The 25,199-nt window shown below is 43.4% G+C and overlaps 1 protein-coding gene across 1 annotated transcript in view; it reads right to left on the reverse strand.

Annotated features, from left to right (window-relative positions):
• LOC139538033 (calcium-binding protein 8-like) overlaps nt 1-25,199 on the reverse strand; it is a 75,265-nt gene that overhangs the window by 41,312 nt on the left and 8,754 nt on the right. Inside the window, exons 2-4 of the mRNA XM_071339948.1 lie at nt 22,423-22,547; nt 9,250-9,393; nt 5,288-5,400 (exon numbers count right to left, since the gene is read on the reverse strand). Coding sequence (XP_071196049.1) covers nt 5,288-5,400; nt 9,250-9,393; nt 22,423-22,547 — 382 coding nt within the window. The remainder of the gene's footprint in view (nt 1-5,287; nt 5,401-9,249; nt 9,394-22,422; nt 22,548-25,199) is intronic.

The raw sequence follows: 25,199 nt of genomic DNA on the forward strand, positions 1-25,199 counted from the left end.
TGAAACGCACCCTCGGCTCTCTGATTGGACCAGCAAACTGTCAAGCAACACAGGTCTGGTGAGCTAGCCAGTGAGAAGGTTTTGGGGGCTTGTGAGTGTGGAATTTAATGGGATTTTTTTTTAATACATATTTTAATAGGCTACATATAGCCTACCATTTGTATTTTATATTTATACCTTTGCTTATTCGATCTGGTCACTAACATAGGCCTACAAATTCTTGTTTCAAAAACATCTAATCTGGGCTTCAGATCCAGAACCAAAAAGTTGCATGTCTTGATTGTTGACCAATGACCCGTCATCAGCATTTGAGTGCAAAGGCGGGCACATATCCAGATTAGTGACCAGAAAGCGCTTGTTACATTTTCTCAGGTGTTGCCTGGCAAAAACAGAGTAGCCTACCTACATTAATATTATCCATATAAAGTTCTACAGACGCATCTTTGCCACAATAATAGGCTACCTGGCGATTGAATTGATACTTTTTATATTTCATTTAGGCCTAGTTTGGGTGGGTTATAATTATATACCTCAGTGGTGGTACTGGCTATATGTCTAAAGATGGCTGTAACATGGCACTACCTTTAATACTTATGGGATGAAGATGTAAAATATTCTGGCAAATTAATTACGATATTTGTAAGAAAGAAAAAGGCTACAGACAGATCATGCTTTCCATCCAATCCTGCAATCTCTGCTGCCTACAGGTAGGCCATGTGATCGTGCTTGCTCTAGACTCCAGCAAAGTGACACTGTGACATTAGGCAGTTCACACGAAGGATTTGTTACCTATAACAAAGTTGGCAATACAAAAATTACATTTTTGCCAAGCGATTATTATTTGGGCAAACAATTATTAAGATTCATCCTGTATTGTCCGTAACATCATTACCCCATAGCCACAGATGTGGGACACACACACATACACAATCCCCACCGTTCCCCCACAAACAACCACAAGTTCAGATGTTCCATCCCTGAAGCCAGCTGAAGAGAAGACTTGATGTGCGAATGCATATACAGTTGTAGCTGTTTGAAAAGGCATGAACAATTGAGCAAAAATGGGGAGATTTGATTATCCAACATCAAGTCCTAAGTGATGGAGCTCAGATACACCCCCCCTACCCTGAAACACACACACACTGGTCTATTTTCCTTAACTGCACACTGCACACTTTTACAAACACAAAATCACACACCCCACCTTCCATCACAATACACCTGCACATACCCACATGCTGTGCCTTCTATGTACTCTGCTGTGTTTTTATCCCTACCATGTTGATGTTGATTCCTACCTAATTTCAGGCATTTGAGTACTTTCGTGTTCCAGTTCCTTATATTTAAAGATGTATTATTTCAATAATTATCCTTTCTTCTAACGCTGTCTTATCTATTTATTAATACTATAAATAGGAAGTTGAATACTAATTATTTTACAACATTCCCTATCTTGAATGGTATAGTGTATTTTGTAGTTTATTTCTTTATCAATTGTTGTATTTTATTGTTTTACAATTTCTTTCTATTACAATACCGTCTTGGAACAGTTGGTTATCAATGTACAGTTTATCGACTACGAGAGCTACATGATTCCCTTCAAGTCTATTCACCTTGAAGAGTGGGTACAGAACTTAAAGCCGGTCTACAATTTTCTTCAGGAACTGATCATTCATTCCTATTTTCCCGCCAGCGAGTCTCTTGTCAAACATTATTTTATCTTTAAAGAATGCAAATTTGGCAACGAGTAGGCGTTCGTATTTTTGTCCTCTATCTGAAACGGTGTACATGTTAGAGTTTGATTTTGTAGACGGTATCGCCTGGGATCTGTAGCGCTTTAAGAAGGAATTATTTCACCACACTTTCAGGATCTTCTCCCTCACTTTCTTTAATACTAGTAAGTACCAGATTTTCTCGCATAGATCTAGTCTGTATTCCAAGTAAGGCTCATCTCAGAAACATATTCTCCTTTTTAAGTTCTTTAGCGTCCGTTTTAATAGTATTGACTGTACCTTTCAGCGTGCCGTTGTCGCAGCTTTTTCATCACTCATTTAGAGGCTCGCCTTCATCGCCTTTATTTCTTTACTAACAAGTTCAAGTACGCCCGATTGATCATTTATTGATTTTAGAAGGTCGGTCTACACTATTACTGTACCAGATTGCGAAAAAAGAAAACCCTTTACAATGAAGATCTGTGAAGTTATTTGGATTTTTACAAATTATCTTTGAAAGACAGGGTCCTAAGGGCCTCCCGGGTGGCGCAGTGGTCTAGGGCACTGCATCGCAGTGCTATGCTGCGCCACCAGAGTCTGGGTTCGCGCCCAGGCTCTGTCGCAGCCGGCCGCGACCGGGAGGTCCGTGGGGCGACGCACAATTGGCTTAGCGTCGTCCGGGTTAGGGAGGGTTTGGCCGGTAGGGATATCCTTGTCTCATCGCGCTCCAGCGACTCCTGTGGCGGGCCGGGCGCAGTGCGCGCTAACTGAGGGGGGCGGGTGCACGGTGTTTCCTCCGACACATTGGTGCGGCTGGCTTCCGGGTTGGAGGCGCGCTGTGTTAAGAAGCAGTGCGGCTGGTTGGGTTGTGCTTCGGAGGACGCATGACTTTCGACCTTCGTCTCTCCCGAGCCCGTACGGGAGTTGTAGCGATGAGACAAGATAGTAATTACTAGCGATTGGATACCACGGAAAATTGGGGAGAAAAGGGGATAAAATTTAAAGGAAAAAAAAAAAAAAAATGAAAGACAGGGTCCTGAAAAAGGGATGTTTCTTTTTTTGCTGAGTTTAGCTACCTAGCTAAGGATAATGCACTAACTCAGCAGCTAACACAGGCAGCTGTTTCATGGAAACTAGCCAATCCATTGTGCTTTAATTATGTCAATACTAGCTACAGTGGTTAGCTAGCTTGGAGGAAGTATTTAGCGTTGCGTGCATTGCGTTTGTGCATTTAGCTAGCGACCGTCCCCTAGCCTACATTGCATAAAAGTGTGATGAGCTCATCCGTGGATGCACAGAGAAAATGCCTTATTTTCCCCCAATTTTTTGTTGTTGTCTCGTCACGTGGGGGTTCGTGTTCTCTGATTGGCTCAAAGTCAAGTTGTTGGCCACTGACGAGCATTGCGATTTTACAAATACAAATCGGCAGGTTCGTCGCTACCGGGTCGGCAATCAGCAGGTACCGCTTCTGTTCTAGCAAGAGAAGGACCGGTCTCCCACTATGATAAGTACCTATCGGCAGTCTATCGGCAGTAAGATTCTCAGTGTGTTTCATGCTTCATTCCCTTTCTCTCTTATTCCTTTTCTGTTTCTTAATTCCCTTTCTGTCTTTTATAAAAACATTTCTCGCCCCCTTCTCTCCGTGTGTCGACTCTCTGCCTGTCACTCCGTTGTTGTTCTGTCTTCCCTTTTCCCTTTTTTTCTCGCTTCATCTCAACCCTTTTTATAATGCAGCAAAAACCACTGAACTGAAAGTAGTTTAGTTTTACTTTCCCCGAAAACACACATTTTCGCTGAACACAAGTAAATTAAAAAACACTACGCACACATACATGCACACACACACCCTAGTATGTCTTTTTCCTTTGGAGACATGGGCCCAATGATCCCTTTCCCCATCATGGGACAAAAAGGAGAGATCAAAAAGAGAAGAAACAGAAATACAAAAAGCGAGAAAAGGGGTAGAGATGATGGAGAAGAAAGAAGAGAAGAGAGGGGAAGAGAGGAGACTATAAAATAGATTAGAGAAGAAAATGTAACCTTTATTTAACTAGGCAAGTCAGTTAACAACAAATTCTTATTTACAATGACGGCCTACTCCGGCCAAATCCGGAGGATGCTGGGCCAATTGTGCGCCGCCCTATGGGACTCCCAATCACGGCCGGATGTGATGCAGCCTGGATTTGATCCAGGTACTGCGGTGACGCCTCTTGCACTGAGATGCAGTGTCTTAGACCACTGCGTCACTCGGGAGCCCGAAAGCTCTCCTTTCTCTCTCCTTTCTCTGAAGCAGAGACCCCCTAGAATTACTTTGAAGTCTGTACACATGGCACACATGGATGTACGCACACACACATACACACACACACACTGGCATGTCTTTTTCATTTGAAGACATGGGCCCAAATATCCCTTTCCGCATCATCATGGGACAAAAGGCAAAGGTATGGGGTCTCTATCTGTGTGTGTGTGTTAATATCTAGCAAAAACAGATTTTTGAGCCATCATCTCACGTGCCCTGACTGCAGAAGCCATCGCAGAGGGAGGGAGAAGAGGAGAGTAGGGGCAGAAGGAGGAGAGGGGAACAGAAGAGGAGGATATGGGGATTTGGGGAAATGAGATAAAGGAGAGATCAAAAAGAGAAGAAACAGAAATACAAAAAGCGAGAAAAGGGGTAGAGATGATGGAGAAAAGAGGAGAGGGGAAGAGAGGAGAGGGGAAGAGAGGACTGGGAAATAAGAAAGGAAGAGAAGAAGATGAAAGGAAATGAGGACAGGAAAAGAGAAGAGAAAGGAACAGAAGAGTAGAAAGGAGATAGAACAGTCTATCTGCTACCGCACGGCAAGCGGTACCGGAGCACCAAGTCTAGGTCCAAGAGGCTTCTAAACAGCTTCTACCCCCAAGCCATAAGACTCCTGAACAGCCAATCAAATGGCAACCCAGACTATCCCCCCCCACCCACCCCACGCTGCTGCTACTCTCTGTTATCATCTATGCACAGCCATTTTAAGAACCCTACCTGCATGTACATAATTACCTCAACTACGTCGACACCGGTGCAACCCGCATATTGACACATTGACTCTGAACTGGTACCCCCCCTGTATATAGGCCCGCTATTGTTATTTACTGCTGCTCATTAATTATTTGTTTTTCTTATATCTGCATTGTTCTTAAAATTGCATTGTTGGTTAAGGGCTTGTAAGGGAGCATTTCACTGTAAGGTGAAATGTTCACCTGTTGTATTCAGCGCATGTGACAAATAAAATTTGATTTGATTTGAGATAGGAGAAACGAGAACATGCGAGAAAAGAGCAGAAAAAGAGAAGAGAGGAGAGAACCCACTGGGCAAAGACATCCTTACATTGATGACTTTTAAAAAATCCAATCAGTTTTCAACGTTGACTCAACATCACCACATTGAATTGTTCGGATGAAATTGCGTGGAAACAATGTTGATTCAACCAGTTTTTGCCCAAGACACCTGAACTGAAGAGAAGAGGAGAGAAGAGGATTTGACAGAAGAAAACAGAAGATAAGTGAAGTCAAGAAAAGAGAGGACTATGTGGTCCTACCTGCCAGAAGATGTTATCGATGGTGCTTCCTCGGAAACCTTCTCTGGTCTCAGACGACAGCAGTTTGGGTCCCAGTATCGTCACAAACTCTTCAAAGTCCACCTGGCCATCACCTACACACACACACACACACACACACAGTCTTGTAGACCACCGGTCCCCAAACCCCGGGCACATTCTCTACCGGGCCGCACGGAAAGGATACATTCATTTGAAATTGTTTTAATCGGTTAAATAAAATAATAATTATATACAATCATAGGCTATTTGTGCAGTAATTACATTGCACTTGGTGCAGTCTGTTGGTCCTTTTCTCACCACTCTAATATCTATGTCACGCCCACAACAGTTTACAGATTTTGACCTTGAGTAATGAGTTCATCACGGTCTGTGTGAGCTGTGTTGCCCGCCAACTTTGGACTAGCTAGCTATGTAAGCTGACATGAATAAAAACAAACAAACGTCGCTGGAGAGATTCTTCCGAAGGGGTAAGGGAGTTCAAAGGCCCAACGACGATGTCGATAATAGAGAGACAGCAGAGCCCGAGACTGCAAAAAAAAGAAAGCCTCATTCATTTGAAAAGATGATGAGTCCTACCTAAAATATGGCTTTATTGCGACAGGTGACTCGCATGCTCCAAGCCCCCTGTGCGTAGTATGTGGAGATAGGCTATCTAACGAGGCAATGAAGCCCTCAAAACTACTTCGGCACATCGAATCCAAGCACCCTGCACTTAAAGACAAACCTGTTGAATTCTTTGAGCGAAGAAAACGTGAACAAGAAGGACAGAAGCAAGTCTTGAAAGCCACCGCATCAACAAACGTGGCTGCACTGAGAGCGTCATACTTAGTGGCTAGCCGTATTGCTAAGGCCAAGAAGCCTCTCACTATTGGCGAGGAGTTGATTCTACCTGCTGGACATTTGCTGTGAACTCTTAGGAGAGGCTGCAGTTAAAGAAATAGCACAGGTTTCTCTTTCGGCTACCACCGTCACTAGGCGAATTGATGAAATAGCGGAAGACGTTGAGGCACAATTGTTAGAGGCTTAAAACCTCTTAACTTCTTGAGAATACAGGGGGTGCTATTTTCCCATTAGCATAATTTGCTCTACAGATTAAACTGCCTCTTATTCAATTATTGCTCTTACTATATGCATATAAATAATACCATTGGAAAGAAAACAATCTCTAGTTTCTAAAACCGTTTCAATTTTGTCTCTGAGTGATACACAAGTCATTTGACAGCACTTTCCCTGACCAAGAAGTAGAATGCAAGAAGTCTATGCTCGCTTCAACGCTCTGCCTATATATGGTCATGACCCCTATGACCAGAAACACACTTCATTCGCCTTCCTCTGGGTGTCAAGAGGACGTCAGAGGAGAAATTCTTTGTTTATCTGGTACTGACGTGAAATAAGACCTATTTCTTTGGCGTGACCGACAACTTCCGGGTTTCTGATTCGCACGAGTTGGAGCTGCGATTGTGTACTGTTTTGCTGGCGTTATGGATGAAAACTATCTCCGTGTCGAATTTTGTTTGATACATGTGACCATATCATCGTAATGTATGTTTTTTCAATATAGTTTAATCAGATTATTTGAATTTTTTCGGGAGTTTTGTGGTGTTCCGTTGTCTGATTTTATTTACGTTTGAGAGATCCGTGCCACTCGACCAGTACCTGTGCTAAATGGAGTGGGAAAGGAACAATTCTGAACGGAACCAACGACTCATCTTGACAAAGGACACTTTGATCAACATTCTGATGAAAGATCAGCCATAGTAAGACCCAATTTACGATGTTATATCATATCTGTTGTGCATGTGAACTGGCCGTGGGCGCCTAGCCGAATCTGCCTGGTATAGCTATGCTAATTTAGCGCTACATTTTGTTTTCGTTATAAAACATTTAATAAATCTGAAATATTGTTTGGATTCACCAGATGTTGGGCTTTCAATATCTGTACGCTGTGTATTTTTCTGAAATGTTTTAAGATGAGTAATTCGTTATATGACGTTGGTCTCTGTAATTGTTCTGGCTGGGTCAGCACTATTTCAGATTGCAGCTGCAATGTAGAACTGTGATTTATACCTGAAAAATGCATATTTTTCAAAAAAAAAACTATGCTATACCATAAATATGTTATCAGACTGTCATCTTATGAAGTTGTTTCTTGGTTAGTGGCTATATATATTTTTATTTAGTCGAATTAGTGATAGCTACTGACGCAGGAAAAAATGTTGGGAGTAAAAAAATCGTGTCCTTTGCTAACGTGGTTAGCTAATAGATTTACATATTGTGTCTTCCCTGTAAAACATTTTAAAAATCTGAAATGGTGGCTTTATTCACAAGACCTGTATCTTTCATCTGGTGTCTTGGACTTGTGATTTAATGATATTTAGATGCTACAAGTTACTTGTGACGCTATGCTAGCTATGCTACTCGGTGGGGGGGGGTGGGGGGGTGGGGGTGGGGGGGGGGGGGTGCTACCGGATCAGGGTTGGTGACTCGTGAGAAGTCCTCTTAAGGGTCGGACCCTTTTTTTCAATTTTTTCCTTAAATGACATGCCCAAATCTAACTGCTTGTAGCTCAGGCCCTGAAGCAAGGACATGCATTTCTTGGTACCATTTGAAAGGAAACACTTTGAAGTTTGTGGAAATGTGAAAGGAATGTAAGAGAATATAACACATTAGATCTGGTAAAATATAATACAAAGAAAACACCAAACTTTTTTTGTATTTTTTCATCTTTGAAATGTAAGAGAAAGGCCATAATGTATTATTCCAGCCCATGTGCAATTCAGATATTGGCCACTAGATGGCAGTAGTGTATGTGCAACGTTTTAGACTGATCAAATGTACCATTGCATTTCTGTTCATTCAATTTTGTGTCAAGACTGCTCAAATGTTCCTAATTTGTTTATTAACTCACATCTGTTTGGGCAGCTTTGTGAGGTAATGGACGCAGAGCACAAACACCTTCTCTTATACACATTAGTCAGATGGCTATCCAGGGGGAGATCGCTTGCCAGAGTGTTTGAGTTACCTGTGCGACTTATTAAACCTGCTCAACGAACTCAATCTGTCACTTCAGGGGAGAATGACAACTGTCTTTAAGTTGGCAGATAAAGTGGCTGCATTCAAAGCCAAACTGGTACTGTGGGGACGGCGTGTGTGTGTGTGTGTGTGTGTGTGTGTGTTTGTTCAGGGTCGGCCTTAGCTTTTTGGGGTCCTGTTTATTTTACCATAGGGCAGAGAGAAGAATTTGCAATTTTACAGCTTATTTCCTGCAATTCTACACATTCTGCCAATACTTTTTCCATGTTAATTATATCTGAGTGAGAGTGACTAACAAAATCAATGGGGAACCCCTGGAGGTCAGGGCCCCTGGGCACTTGCTCTGAGTGCCGGGTCGGTATTCGGGCATGATAGCTGGCTATATCAACTTACCAATCAAAAAATTGTTAGCTGACATGCTAATTGAGTGACTATCGGTGACTGACATAACAAGAGAAAAACTGCAGATGGACAACCAAATTTCTAAATTGCACCTTGTGCATTCTACTATTATATCTCTCAACGGTAAGTTGAGACCACGACCGTGTTCCTAAACTCCCCCTAGCAGTCGGGGGCCCTAAGCAAATGCTGATGCCGCTTATGCCTGGAGCCGTGTGTGTGTGTGTGCTTGTGCGTGTGCGCGTGCACAGTCACCCGCAAAGCATTTTGTCAAAGCTGTTTAATGCAGAGTGGTTTACACAGAGAACCTGGTATATAGGGTGAATGCAAACACAGACACAGTGTACATACAGCATGAACCCATTCTCCCACACTGCTGAGACTTGAAGGTGTAATTGATTCATTAACCTTGGAAACATCAGTTTAGGAAATCACAGACTAAGACTTTCAGTGTGTGTGCCTACGTACAGTATAGGCCAATGTGTGTGTCTTTCATTCTTATGTCTCACCGTCCATGTCCAGTCTCTGCATGATGATGGCCAGCTCCACCTCGCTAGGCATGTATCCCAGAGACCTCATAGCCATGCCCAGCTCCTGTTTGGAGATGAACCCGTTCCCATCCCGGTCCAGCACCCGGAACGCCTGCCGGATCTCTGCACAGGGACACACACACACTGAGTGTACAAAAAATGTATGACACCTATCCTTTCCATGACATAGACTGACCAGGTGAATCCAGGTAAAAGCTATTATCCCTTATTGATGTCACTTGTTAAATCTACTTCAATCAGTGTGAAATGGAGATGGGTTAAAAAAGTATTTTTAAGCCTTGAGACAATTGAGACATGAATTGTGTATGTGTGCCATTCAGAGGGTGAATGGGAAAAATGTAAGTGCCTTTGAACGGGTTATGGTAGGAGGTGCCAGGCACACCAGTTTGTGTCAAGAACCAGAGGCGCAACTTTCACTGGGGACGGGGGGGACATGTCCTCCCCACATTCTAAAATTGCATTTCCCCCCCAGTTTTATAATTGGATTGTGATAATAAACGAGGCAACAGTGTGCTTTAGGACCATGCGGATGCCTCTGAACATTGGGTAGGCTGTTTGGAGTGTTTATGGACTGGATAAAACAATTATTTAAATAATATAATAATGTCTCTTCCACCTCTGAAACCAAAGTTGCGCCACTTCAAGAACTGCAACGCTGCTGGGTTTTTCACACTCAACATTTTCCTGTGTGTATTAAGAATGGTCCACCACCCAAAGGACATCCAGCCAACTTGACACAACTGTGGGAAGCATTGGAGTCAACATGGGCCAGCATCCTTATGGAACGCTTTCAACACCTTGTAGGGTCCATGCCCCAACGAATTGAGGCTGTTCTGAACGCAAAAGGGGAAGGGTGCAACTCAATATTAGGAAGGTGTCCTTAATGTTTTGTACACTCAGTGTCCCCATGCATGAACACAGGGAAACACCCATGCATGTACGCACGTATGTACATAAACACTCACGCGCACACACACACACATATGCAATCAAACATGAATTCAAGTCATTATATGATTAGTGGCTCTGTTCATTTTGTCTTCTTTGCCGTCCAATTACATGACCTGCTTCTCGCTCTCTCTCTCTTCCGTTTTCTGCTTCTCATTACTCCTCATTACGGGGCGATAGGTAGCCTAGCGGTCAGAGAGTTGGGCCAGTAACTGAAGGGTTGCTAGATCGAATCCCCGAGCTGACAAGGTAAAAATCTGTCGTTCTGCTCCTGAACAAGGCAGTTGACCCACTGTTCCTAGGCCGTCATTGTAAATAAGAATTTGTTCTTAACTGACTTGCCTAGTTAAATAAAGGGGAAAAAAGGCAGGAGGAATGGAGGAAAATAACTTCAACTGCCGTATTTTCCCTACAGCTTCATTCCTGCATTCACCACACAATCAACATGAACCAATCAGACATGATACAATGATAAGTCTCAACATCAGACAATCAGACATGAGACATGTAGTGGATCATATATTAAGCATTAATCAGTTAAAATAGACATTGAACTTGAACCCTGTAGGAATCTTTGAACTAGCTGTCGGACAGGTTTTTGTACAGAGACCTCATAAATTCAGTGTAACTACATAACATTTCCTGTCTCCTAATGTTACGGGGTGAAAACAGTTTATGGGCACACAAATCCCCCAAAAATGTATAAGATTGTAAAATCAAATTCTTCTTATTCAAAGAGTCACCTTACCTTGGTACTTAAAACTTATATCGATACCGTCATTAATGTGGTTCTTCAATGATTATACATAATACTTGTTGGATGTGCACAGTGTTGAGCTGTTTAATGACACCATGATATTTTCACACATCATCTGATCCAGGAAGGCATTTTCTGAATGACAGTCAAGTGACTAACAGCTGTTGTGATAGCGCATGCAATTCAACAACAGCCCAGTGCTGGAAAAGGTGTTCATGAGGAATGTCCAGAATATTTCGGTGTCATTCATTATGCCGGTGAAGACAGTTGTGCCTGGAACCACCTTGGATCTAATATCTAGTGAATTAACATTGATCATCTGCTGTTGTCTGCTTGATTTACAGCAGGGTCTCGTTAGATTTAACACAGAGAAGCATCAAGGTAATGAGTTCATGCTTTTGTGTCTTTTTGCCTCGGATTAGACAGCGAGTCTACCGTGTGCAATTCCGTAGGATAGATTATCAATGCATTAGCAAGGCCCAAAAAATGCATTATTCTTAAACTGTTAATGGGTGGGTCCTATATTAGTACCTACAGTTGAAGTCGGAAGTTTACATACACCTTAGCCAAATACATTTAAACTCAGTATTTCACAATTCCTGACATTTAATCCTAGTAAAGATTCCCTGTCTTTGGTCAGTTAGGATCACCACTTTATTTTAAGAAAGTGAAATGTCAGAATAATAGTAGAGAGAATAATTTATTTCAGCTTTTATTTCTTTCATCACATTCCCAGTGGGTCAGAAGTTTACATACAATCAATTCGTATTTGGTAGCATTGCCTTTAAATTGCCATTGCCTCCCCCTTTTCCCTCTAAACATAATGGTCATTATGGCCAAACAGTTCTATTTTTGTTTCATCAGACCAGAGGACATTTCTCCAAAAAATACAATCTTCGTCCCCATGTGCAGTTGCAAACTGTAGTCTGGCTATTTTATGGAGATTTTGTAGTAGTGGCTTCTTCCTTGCTGAGCAGTATTTCAGGTTATAACGATATAGGACTCGTTTTACTGTGGATATTGTCACGGCCGTTTAAAGGAGTGGACCAAGGTGCAGTGCGATTGGAATACATCTTTTAATTCAACGAAGAACACTTAACAAACTAAACCTGAAGCCAACGTAGTGCTCACAGGCAACTAAACATGGACAACTACCCACCAAACCAACATGGAAAATAACAACCTAAATAGGCTCCCCAATCAGAGACAACGATAAACAGCTGTCTGATTGGGAATCCACTCAGGCCACCATAAACCTACAACCCCTAGACAATACAAAATCCCCATAGATAACAAAAAACCCTAGACAAGACAAAAACCCCTAGACAAGACAAAAACCCCTAGACAATACAGAAACTAAACAAACCACCCCTTGTCACACCCTGACCTAATCAAATAAACAAGAACGCAAATATAACTGAAGTCAGGGTGTGACAGATAGATACTTTTGTACCCGTTTCCTCCAGCATCTTCACAAGGTCCTTTGCTGTTGTTCTGGGATTGATGTGCACTTTTCGCACCACAGTACGTTCATCTCTAGGAGACAGAACGCGTCTCCTTCTTGAGCGGTTTGACGGCTGCGTGGTCCCATGGTGTTTATACTTGCGTACTATTGTTTGTACAGATGAACGTGGTACCTTCAGGCGTTTGGAAATTGCTCACAAGGATGAACCAGACTTGTGGAGGTCTACAATTCTTTTTCTGAGGTCTTGGCTGATTTCTTTTGATTTTCCCATGATGTCAAGCAAAGAAGCACTGAGTTTGAAGGTAGGCCTTGAAATACATCCACAGGTACACCTCCAATTGACTCAAATGATGTCAATTAGCCTATCAGAAGCTTCTAAAGCCATGACATAGTTTTCTGGAATTTTCCAAGCTGTTTAAAGGCACAGTCAACTTAGTGTATGTAAACTTCTGACCCACTGGAATTGTGATACAGTGAATTATAAGTGAAATAATCTGCCTGTAAACAATTGTTGGAAAAATTACTTGTGTCATGCACAAAGTAGATGTCCTAACCGACTTGCCAAAACTATGGCTTGTTAACGAGAAATTTGTGGAGTGGTTGAAAAACAAGTTTCAATGACTCCAACCTAAGTGTATGTAAACATCCGACTTCAACTGTATATGTACAATTACATAAATTACACAATTGTATTATTTTATTTATTTTATTTCACCTTTATTTAACCAGGTAGGCAAGTTGAGAACAAGTTCTCATTTACAATTGCGACATGGCCAAGATAAAGCAAAGCAGTTCGACACATACAACAACGAAAAGTTAAACATACAGTCAATAATACAGTAGAAAAATAATTCTAAATACAATGTGAGCAAGTGAGGTAAGGTAAGGGAGGTGAAGGCAAAAAAACGGCCAAGGTGGCGAAGTAAATACAATATAGCAAGTAAAACACTGAAATGCTTGATTTGCAGGGGAAGAATGCGCTAAGTAGAGATAGAACTAATGGGGTGCAAAGGAGCAAAATAAATAAAAAAATACAGTAGGGAAAGAGGTAGTTGTTTGGGCTAAATTATAGATGCGCTATGTACAGGTGCAGTAATCTGTGAGCTGCTCTGACAGCTGGTGCTTAAAGCTAGTGAGGGAGATAAGTGTTTCCAGTTTCAGAGATTTCTGTAGTTCGTTCCAGTCATTGGCAGCAGAGAACTGGAAGGAGAGGCGGCCAAAGGAAGAATTGGTTTTGGGGGTGACCAGAGAGATATACCTGCTGGAGCGTGTGCTACAGGTGGGTGCTGCTATGGTGACCAGCGAGCTGAGATAAGGGGGCACTTTACCTAGCAGGGTCTTGTAGATGACCTGGAGCCAGTGGGTTTGGCGACGAGTATGAAGCGAGGGCCAGCCAACGAGAGCGTACAGGTCGCATTGGTGGGTAGTATATGGGGCTTTGGTGACAAAACGGATGGCACTGTGATAGACTGCATCCAATTTATTGAGTAGGGTATTGGAGGCTATTTTGTAAATGACATCGCCGAAGTCGAGGATTGGTAGGATGGTCAGTTTTACGAGGGTATGTTTGGCAGCATGAGTGAAGGATGCTTTGTTGCGAAATAGGAAGCCAATTCTAGATTTAACTTTGGATTGGAGATGTTTGATGTGAGTCTGGAAGGAGAGTTTACAGTCTAACCAGACGCCTAGGTATTTGTAGTTGTCCACATATTCTAAGTCAGAGCCGTCCAGAGTAGTGATGTTGGACAGTCGGGCAGGTGCAGGCAGCGATCGGTTGAAGAGCATGCATTTAGTTTTACTTGTATTTAAGAGCAGTTGGAGGCCACGGAAGGAGAGTTGTATGGCATTGATTGTTCACCTGGAGGGTTGTTAACACAGTGTCCAAAGAAGGGCCAGAAGTGTACAGAATGGTGTCGTCTGCGTAGAGGTGGATCGGAGACTCACCAGCAGCAAGAGCGACATCATTGATGTATACAGAGAAGAGAGTCGGTCCATTAATTGAACCCTGTGGCACCCCCATAGAGACTGCCAGAGGCCCGGACAACAGACCCTCCGATTTGACACACTGAACTCTATCAGAGAAGTAGTTGGTGAACCAGGCGAGGCAATCATTTGAGAAGCCAAGGCTATCGAGTCTGCCGATGAGGATGTGGTGATTGACAGAGTCGAAAGCCTTGGCCAGGTCAACGAAGGTCAACGGTATACCATTGGTCAACGGTATGAAGGTCAACGGTATACCATTGAGGTCCTTGAAAATTACAATTAAGTGCTTGAAAAAGTTTTGACTTGCCAATGTCTGTATGAACCCTGCTTAAAGGATGTACAGTTCTAGGCCTTTATTGTTGTATAGGTGGAGTTACGGGCCAATTTGCATATATTCCTCTAAATACACATGTGGAACTGCATAACAATTATTTTTAATTACATTTTAATTGCACATTGGCCCCATGATTTATAGAAAGACCCACAAGTATTCTTGGAATTGTGGTTCAAAGTACCAATAGCAGAACAACAATGATCAAATGATAAATACATTTGCAGAATGTCTGGTCATTTGTTTTGCATTTGTACCTGGAATGCATATCTTAGATCCACTTTTGCAAATCTTTAAATACAATTGTCATCAATAAATATCCTTTTTCACAACATTGTGAACATGCAGAGAATGAAGTTGGGTTACTTCTACTTCTACTGAAGTAACTTTCTGGGTTAGTCCTAAGTCATCATCTCCAACATTGTGACTGTCCATTACAGAGCTTTGCTTTGATGTGGGTTGAGACCTATACATTCATATTAGTTGTGTTCATCCACTTTAGTCACCTTTCCTTATTTTTCAACATCTCAAGTTTTTCTGTCAATGACGTATGGGATTTGATAGGAGTGACACAAAATCCAAGCTAGCTTCCGTTGACACTTTTTTTGGTGCGCCAGGACCATTCACAGTTGAGCTCGCTCAGTTTAGCTCAACGCGAATTGGCAAATTTATCAATACTTTTTTGTCAAGGGAGGCCAGATACTCACTGGCTTCCTTTGCCTTCAATGCTATGGGCGGCAACAATGTCGTACTCGTTTCGACAAGACATCATCAAATAGATGGCCTATTGGTAGAGACACAGAGGGGCGCTGTTTCACTCATTCTGATGTTTTCTCCTTTTCTCCACATTCAGCCTCCTGCGAATTGAAGGAAAATGATGAAACAGAGACAAAATATATATTTTATGTTTTTGTATTTTTTATTAGTACATTAGTACATCCATGAAAACACGCCACTGTCTGATTGTTGAGTGCTGGAAACTGTTCTGGGTTTTCATTAAGGTAAGCTTAAAGATTCCTTCTTTATCTCTCCCTTCCATATTTCCCATCTGTATCAATTCATCTTCAGAGCCATGGTGTAGACAGAGCCCAACTTCTGTTTATTTCTCTGTTTGATATTCTCTGACTGAAACCCGTTTCCCCCCTCTCTCCCCTGTGTCTTTGTACTAATCCAGTCTCAGATGTCTCTTCCGCCTGTCTGCGCTGTCAGTTTTCAGAATGTTTGAGTTAAGTCAAAACACCCATCTAAGCCTGTAAACCTCCCCATTTCAACAGATAACCGCAGAGCTCCTCTCATTCTCTCTCCAAACAAAATGAGTGGGATTGACAGAGCGGCGTCCTCTCCTCTGTAGCAAAGTGATTTATCCGTATGCAGCACAAGAGAGAAGAAACATTATCTGCTGTTTCTGAAAGAGCTGCCTCACATTTAATGTAGTTACGAAAGTTCAATCAGTAAGTCTGGTCTGAATGGATCGCCATTTCATTAATCTAGTAAACTCTACAATTCTGTAACGCAGATGCTGGAATTCAGGAAGCAAGTGCAGTTAGTGAGTTTAATGCCTAATGAGGCGCCGGTGTGCGTAATGAAGGTTGCCAGGTGTGCGTAATGATGGGTTTCCAGGACCAGTGGTTAGCAGACCGGCGACGTTGACACCAGAGAGGGGGAACGAGTGGTTGAGACAGAACCCTCTCCCCTGATGCGCGGCTCCAGCCACAGGACAACGAGTAGCGGGCCAGTCCAGACGGCGAAGGTATAAATCTCAGATGATGTTAGGATCTAGAATGTTGTCCACCGGAACCCAACACCGCTCCTCTGGACCGTACCCCTCCCAGTCCACCAGGTACTGGAGCCGACTACCACGATGTCTGGAGTTCAGGAGGGACCTGACGGCATGGACAGGACTACCCTCAATGTCCAGGGGAGGTGGAGGGGTGTCGTGAGGTACAGCATCAGCCAGGGGACCAGGAACCACCGGCCTGAGGAGGGAAACGTTAAAAGAGGGTGAGATCCGGTAGTCATTGGAAAGCTGTAGTCGGTAAGTTACCTCATTGACCCTCCAGAGGACTTTGAATGGCCCCACAAACCGGGGGCCCAGCTTCTGGCAGGGCAGGAGGAGCGGGAGGTTCCTGGTGGAGATCCAGATGAGATCACCAGGATGGAAAATGGGTGCCTCACTGCGGTGGTGGTCCACCTGCTCCCTCTGGCACTGGACGCGTGTTGGTGCCTCACGTGGGCAGCGTCCAAAACCTCTCCTGCATGCGAGAACCACTCATCCACCGCAGGGGCTTCGGTCTGGCTCGGGGTCCACGGAGCAAGGGCCGGCTGGAAGTGAGTTCTGGGCGTACTCCGCCCAGGGAAGAAATCGGGACCACTCCCTCTGCTGGTCCTGACAGTGACTCCAGGAGCTGCGGAGATTCCTGTGGATGATCCTCTCCATCTGCCCGTTGGACTGAAGACGGTACCTGAATGTGAGGCTGACCGTGAGCCCCAGCTTCTCCATGAAGGCTCTCCATACAAGTCACGTGAAATGAGGACCACGGTCGGAGACGATATCCCCTGGAAGGCCATAGTGCAGGAAGACCTGCTGAAACAGTGCCTCAGCAACCTCGCGAGTGGTATAGAGACCAGAGACAGGGATAAAACAGCAGGCTTTGGAGAATCTGTCCACAACAACCATAACAGTGGTGAAAGCATCAGACAGGGGAAGATCAGAAGAAAACTAAAATAAAATCTATAGACAGATGGGTCCAAGGCCGCTGAAACATGGGGATGGGAAGGGGTTTCCCTGCTGGTGCGTTCCGGGGAGACTTGGTTTGGGCACATACGGAGCAGGAGTTGACGTTGGAGACGTCCTGTGTCAAGGTGGGCCACCAGTACTTAATGGAGATGGATTGAGTGGTGCAGGTGATAGCTGGGTGTCCAGCGGCAAGGGATGTGTGCACCCAGGCCAAAAGCTGATCCCTTACCTCCATGGGAACGAATGTGCGCTCCGGAGAACAGGTAGTCAGTGCGGGTTCCCTCTCCAGAGCCTGTCAGATGTCCAGGTCTATGTCCCAGAACACGGGGGCAACGATTCGGGAGGGCAGCTAATGGGACCACTCAGGACAGGAACCTCTCCCGAATCATTGAGTTCGGACAGGGCATCGGTTTTGATGTTCATGAACTTGGGCGGTATGACAAGATGAAGTTGAATCTAGTAAAGAAAGGGGGTCCCCTTGCTTGGCGCAGGTTCAGCCACCTCCAAGTTCCGATGGTCGGTGAGGATGAGAAACGGGTCCGTGGCGCCCTCCAACCAGTGTCTCCACTCTAATGCCAACTTCACCGCCAGGAGATCCCGATCACCGTCATAGTTCCTCTCTGCAGGGGACAGTTTTTTAGCGTAGTATGCAAATGGATACAGTTTTTGTGGACTACCTTGACATTGTGACAGGATGGCCCCCACGCCCACTTCTGAGGTGTCCACCTCCACCACAAAGGGCAGCGTAGGGTCTCGGTGTTTCAACAACGGGGCGGAGGTGAAATGCCTCTTCAGCAGGCGGAAGGCCTCATCAGCTGCAGGATTCCATGCCAACTGACGGGGACCACCTTTGAAGAGAGAGGTGAGAGGAGAGACGAAGGAGCTGAAGTTCCCGATGAAGCGTCTGTAAAAGTTGGCAAACCCCAAAAACCGTTGTAGTCCCTTTATGGTGGTGGTGGGACTGGCCATGACCTGACCGCATCTACCTTCCTTTCTTCCATAACCACTCACTGTGGGCTGATCTAATATCCCAAGGACCGACGACCTGATGGAACTGGCACTTCTCTGCTTTCTCGTACAGATGGGTCTCCAGTAGGCGCCCCAGGACTTCCCGGACATGGGCAATATGATCCTCCAAGGTGGCCGAGTAGATCAGGATGTCATCAATATACACGACCACCTGGTGCCTAAGCATGTCCCGAAAAACCTCATTCACAAATGCCTGGAACACCGACGTAGTATTGGCTAAACTATAAGGCATCACCAAGTACTCATAGTGCCCAGATACCGGGCTGAAGGCCGTATTCCATTCATCCCCCTCCCGATGCGGATCAAATGGTAGGCACTCCGCAGGTCCAGCTTGGTAAAAAAACTCAATCTTGGTTTCATCAGATCAGAGTTTCTCATGATTTGAGAGTCCTTTACGTGCCTTTTCGCAAACTCCAAGTGGGCTGTCATGTGCCTTTTACTGAGGAATGGCTTCTACTATAAAGGCCTAATTGGTGGAGTGCTGCAGAGATGGTTGTCCTTCTGGAAGGTTATCCCATCTCCACAGAGGAACTCTGGAGCTCGGGTTCTTGGTCACCTCCCTGACCAAGTCTCTTCTCCATAGATTGCTCTAGGAAGAGTCTTGGTGGTTCCAAACTGCTTGCATTTAAGAATGATAGATGCCACTGTGTTCTCGGGGACCTTCAATGCTGCAGACATTTTTTTGTTACCCTTCCCCAGATCTGTGCCTCCTGTCTCGGAGCTCTACGGACAATTCCTTTTACCTCACATCTTGGTTTTTGCTCTGAAATGCACTGTCAACTGTGGGGCCTTATATAGACAGGTGTGTGCCTTTCCAAATCATGTCCAATCAATTGAATTTACCACAGGTGGACTCCAATCAAGTTATAGAAAAATCTCAAGGATGATCAATGGAAACAGGATGCAACTGAGCTCAATTTCGAGTCTCATAGCAAAGGGTCTGAATACTTCTATACTTCTTCTAATACATTTCTAAACCTGTTTTCGCTTTGTCATTATGGAGTAGTGTTTATAGATTGAGGATTTTTATTTATTTCATCCATTTTAGAATAAAGCTGTAATATAACAACATTTGGAAAAAGTCAAAGGAGCTGAATACTTTCTGAATGCCCTGTACATGTATGCACGCAAGTGCATGAGTGTGTGCGAGTTTTGTGTGGCTCACGCTGTGATACACCCTTCAATCTGGACAGCCATCATCCCTCACTGAGAAACAACAAATCCAGACTAAAGTACAACCACTGTAATATAACTGATACTTTCAACAGTAAGGGCTCGATTCAATCCGTAGCTGCGTTGTAGCACGATTGACATTTAAAGTTGCAATATGCAGAAATTTCTCTGCCATTTCCTGGTTGCTATAATTCTAATAGTTTGCCTAATTTCAGTTTGTGACAAAACAAGCAATGTACTGTATAGTGTAGAGAATCAATGTACCATCTAATCCGCTGTGAAATATCTTTTCAATAACCAAAAATATTGTATTTTCAGCAGTTTGAAGCTAGTGGACAAAGTGAAATTAAAAGATGCAAAAACGAAACTTAAGAACGGGAAGAAAAGAAATAGTAAACACCTACCGCTTCTTATACTTGCTTTCAATGAGAATGACAGATCTATAACTCACATTTCTATGTGAATTTGGTTGGGTCATCCCAAAAAGATCGATATTTCAGCTTTAAAGACAATGTTCCCGGAGACTGTATTCACGGTAAATGCTGCATTTATCGGCTCAATCAAAAATGACCTTTAAATTTCAACCACGCTACAATGCAGCTCTTCAGCGCTACATATTGAATCTAGCCTTGAAGTGATAAGGCAGGGGTTCACAAACGTTTTTGGCCCACAACACCATTTTGATATCTGAAAGTTCTCGCGACCCCAAACATGCGAAAATTCTTTCCAACACTCCCCCTTGATAACCATCAAGCCTCGGTGTGAAATAGAACATTTTCATGCTCTGATCCCAAATCTCCACATGGTTTTGCGAACAGGCGTGCGCACAGTGTGTGGTTTGATATATTTTATAATCAAAGTTACCTGCTGCAGTGTGTCTCTGAGTTCTGAGCTCAGCTCTTTTGCCACCAGTTGCTATCAGTGTATCATACAATGCGTCCATATAGCAGAGGGAGACACATTCATAACTATATTGCAGAGGCCTGCCCACCATCCCGCCATAGATGGAGCCCCATCTTTGCAAAAGCCCACCATTCGTTCCCATGGAATCAGTTTTTTGTCAATATAGCCACACAGCACACTGAACATCTCCTGTGCCATTTCAATCTTGGGAATCGTGAGACAGAACAATATGTCCCCGTGAATAGTACCCCCCGACATGTATAACGAACAAAAGTCAATGCGTGGACATTTTGCCCCTTACAGTTCACGTCCATTTGGAGAGCATAAACTGGGGAGTTTTTCCAGTTGTTCAGTCAGAGTTTCCTCTTTTTTGCTAGCAATAGCATAAATGATTTGTTTAACATTATCTAACAAAGGTAGGCCTATTGATGTGAGTTTATGTGCCTCAGCCTGTGTGGTGACACACTGTTTTCACCATATCAATTGCAGCTGGTAATATCAAAGTCTGTGCAATAGTGTTTCATAGCGTAGCAGGCCTAGCCATTCAATGTGGGAATGATTCAAGTGCAAAGGTCATGTGTGGTCTTTTCTCATGATCTAAAGGCACTCTCTGTTTGAATTGTATCTTTTAGATTTGAATAATTTTCATTTAGATTTTTAAGGTTAAGTATATTACAATGATTTTGACATACAAAGACGATATTATAATATATATATTTTTTCTCTGGATTTTGTAAATTGTCCCGCGACCCCATTTTCAAATCAGCTGGACCCACATGGGGACGCAACCCCTAGTTTGGGAACCACTGTACTACCCTTCACAGGCAGGCGATGGAAAAATAGCCTTCTGTATCCCTTGATGGGTGGATTATCAACATCCATTAATCTCCAACACGCAATGGGATCTCTTTGTTCTCCACATCAAAGGTTCCCATGTGTGATTGAGAGGACGTAGTGATAACCCAACACTAAGAGGTCAGAATTACACGAATTAGTTTCTAAACACTTAGCCCTTGACCGTCCACAGGACATGCTTCGACCAATCCGATTGCTCAGTGCAGGAAAAGGTTGTATCTGTCACGGATCCCCCCGGTACTGCTGCTCATTTCGTTCACCAGCTCCAGAGGTCTACGTCACCGGCCTTCTAGATTTCACTGAACTGGATCATCACCACCAACCCCGGACTGTCTCGTCTCATTACGTACACCTGGTTCTCATTAGTATGTGTATATATGTGCCCTCTGTTCCCCATTGACCTTGTCGATCATTGTCCTATGTCCATTGGTCTTGTGAGTACCTGTGCTCGGTTTTTGTGTATTTTTGTGCACTTGTTATTATGGGTCTCGTTCCATTAATTATTTTAGAGGTTTACACCTCACTCTTGTTTTGGATAGAGAATTTTAAAAAACTATTACGTATCCTGCGCCTGTCTCCCATGCTTATGCAACGTGACAGTATCCTTCTGCTACAGCCAATCAAACACGTTCTTATTGAGCCAGTGTAGCTTTGCAAGTCGGTGTTTCTTCTTTATTGAACCGATAAATAGTTGTTTACATCGTGGCGAAGAATTTAGACATTTGGAGGACAGACCACTTTATACCTAAGCTTTATACCAATACTGTTGCACACGTGCGCACGCTTACACACACACACACACACACACACACACACACACACACACACACACACACACACACACACACACACACACACACACACACACACACACACACACACACACACACACACACACACACACACACACACACACACACACACACACACACACACACACACACACTGACCTCCTAGCTCCTCAGTGGATATACTGGTGATTTGGAAGGCGTCGCTCCCCTCAGACAGAGTCCGGCTCAGGAGACTTCCAGTGTAGAGCAGTGTAGACCTGACGTGGTGGAACGGCGTCTTCTCTCTGCAGAACACACGCATACAGTTTGAATGCTGAGGGTCTGTGTACCCATATAGGTGTGTGAAAGAGAGTGAACCCATCCATCTTTCTCTACCTCTCTTTCCCTCTACTCCTCCCCTTCTCCCTCCCTCTCCCTTAAGGGCGACAGGTAGCCTAGCAGTTAGAGAGTTGGGCCAGTAACTGAAAGTTCGTTAGTACGAATCCCCCAATTGACAAGGTGAAAAATCTGTTCATGTGCCCTTGAGCAAGGAACTTAACCCTAATTGCTCCAGGGTTGCTGTTGATGAAGGCAGACCTTGGCTGTGACCTCACTCTCTGATGGTGTTTCAGGGAGAGTCGGATATGCAAATAAACACATTTCCAATTCACACGTGTGTTCATACACACTTGTACATGTGTGAAATAGGACAAATATTAAATTGTTTTCTCCTTACCTCCACTCATCTCCCGCTCGTTCCAACGTCTACCCGGCACCTGGCCCAGAGAGATAAAAACCTGACTAAAGTCCTGTCCCTCTTTGCTTTCGACCTCACTCCCCATCACCTCCTCAAACCTTGTCATTACCAATTCCCCCTCCCTTCTCCTCCCTGACTGGAGAAAGAACAATATCTACAGTGTAGAGAGCGAGACAGAGCACCAGAGTCAACAAAGAGCTCTAAGAGGTAGAGAAGGCGCTGTAAGAGATAAAAGACAGTGTTTCTATGAGTGGCGCTATGAGAGTTGAATGATGATGCTGAGACTAAGTTTTTTTTCCAAACTTTAAAATGTATGTCGAACTAAAACAATGGATTGCAACGTTAAACAAAACCACACAACTTTATGGACAAGGACTACTTTTAAAAATGTCACATGAAAAATGTACAAAAACACATTTACTTGAAGAACAGTGCAGATGCAAAGAGAGAGTTGTATGGTTTGTTTAACGTTGCAATCATTGGTTTTTGTTTGACATTTACTGTCACTCTGTTACCTTGGAATTGTCCAGTTATACTGCATCTACAGGCCAAAGAGATATATATGTAGGCTACAGCCCAGACAAAGCAAATGAGAGTTGAGGGAAATGATCCCTACAGCTTTCTGTAGACAGGCCTGTTGCACAGAGAGAGATATATGGCTGTCTACTGCTGGGTCAGAGTTTACACACCCAATGCGCAACATTTCTACAACCTATGCAATTGCGTGAGAACAGCCTGATGGCTTCTATTAATAAGAGGATCCCATCAGCTTCTACAGGCTCGATCTACTATATTTACAGTACCAGTCAAAAGTTTGAACACACCTACTCATTCCAGGGGTTTAATTTATACAATTTTCTACATTGTAGAATAGTGAAGACATCAACTATGAAATAACACATACGGAATCATGTCTGAAACAAATCAAAATATATTCTCCCTTTCCATGTAATGGACATAAACATTTTAGACTCCTCTGTGTAATATGTACGAAAAGCAAAGGATGAAAGGACAGAAGAGGAGATGAGTGCTAGATGCAGCGTAGAGGGTAAGAGAAGTGCGACAGGTACATTTATGCTCTAATGACCTAAATAGAGGACAGAGTCTGGTACTCTCTAATGTGAGGACAGGCCGCTGGGAGTAAACAGATACCGGACTGCACTCTGGTCAAAGAGACAGAAGCCCAGTCTAGGAGTTTAATGATGAAACAGAGTGTATATGTAGTCTGTGTACAGAGGGAAGCAGGGTAAAATAAATAGAAAATTACTATAATGTAAATCCAATAGAGAATATCACATTGAACAGTAATGTTAGTAATCTCCATACACAATTGACAATAAGAGAAAAATAACACACCATAATTCCTCTCAAGAGAATTAACATTACAGTTACACCAACAGGTAGGCTAATCACATAATTTTACAAAATGATAAGAGAACTGGTGAAGAAAGTTACCCCTCTACATACAAATGTATTGTATTTACATATAACAATAGCAACAGGAATATCATAAAAGTTAAATACGTTTTTGTTCTGACTTTCATTTGGTCATAAACGCACAAATATCCCTTCAATTGAAAACAGTCTGATCTCCACGAGAGCCAACCCGAACGGAGAAATAAGTGGTTGCCATGGTGAATAATCCAATATAATTGGTAGGCAAATGAAAGGACACATCAAAGAGTTAACTGGAATATCTGAATGAAAATACTGGCAGATCAATAAAATGTCCTTGTAGATCTAAATTAACATGTAATGGGCTTTTATACAGGTGTAAAAATGTTCATTTGAATATGTGAGGGCTGCAGGTTGGACCTGCCCTAGATGTCCCACATTCCGCTAAGGAGCCATACAGACAGACACCGTGACTACAACCCTAGACACAGAACTACAACCCCCACAATCAACGTTCTCTGTATCCGTCTCTCTTTCTCTGTCTCTCTTTCTCTGTCTCTCTTTCTCTGTCTTTCTTTCTCTGTCTCTCTTTATCTGTCTCTTTCTCTCTCCCTCTCTCTCTCTCTGTCTCTCTTTTATACAGTATACATAATGTCCCTCTTTCTCTCTGACTCTCATCTCTGCTTAGAGCAATACAAATATGGGGCAGATAATGTGTGTGTGTGTGTGTGTGTGTGTGTGTGTGTGTGTGTGTGTGTGTGTGTGTGTGTGTGTGTGTGTGTGTGTGTGTGTGTGTGTGTGTGTG

This window comes from Salvelinus alpinus, chromosome 13 (genome assembly GCF_045679555.1).
Source record: "Salvelinus alpinus chromosome 13, SLU_Salpinus.1, whole genome shotgun sequence".
NCBI classification, from domain to species: Eukaryota; Metazoa; Chordata; class Actinopteri; order Salmoniformes; family Salmonidae; genus Salvelinus; species Salvelinus alpinus.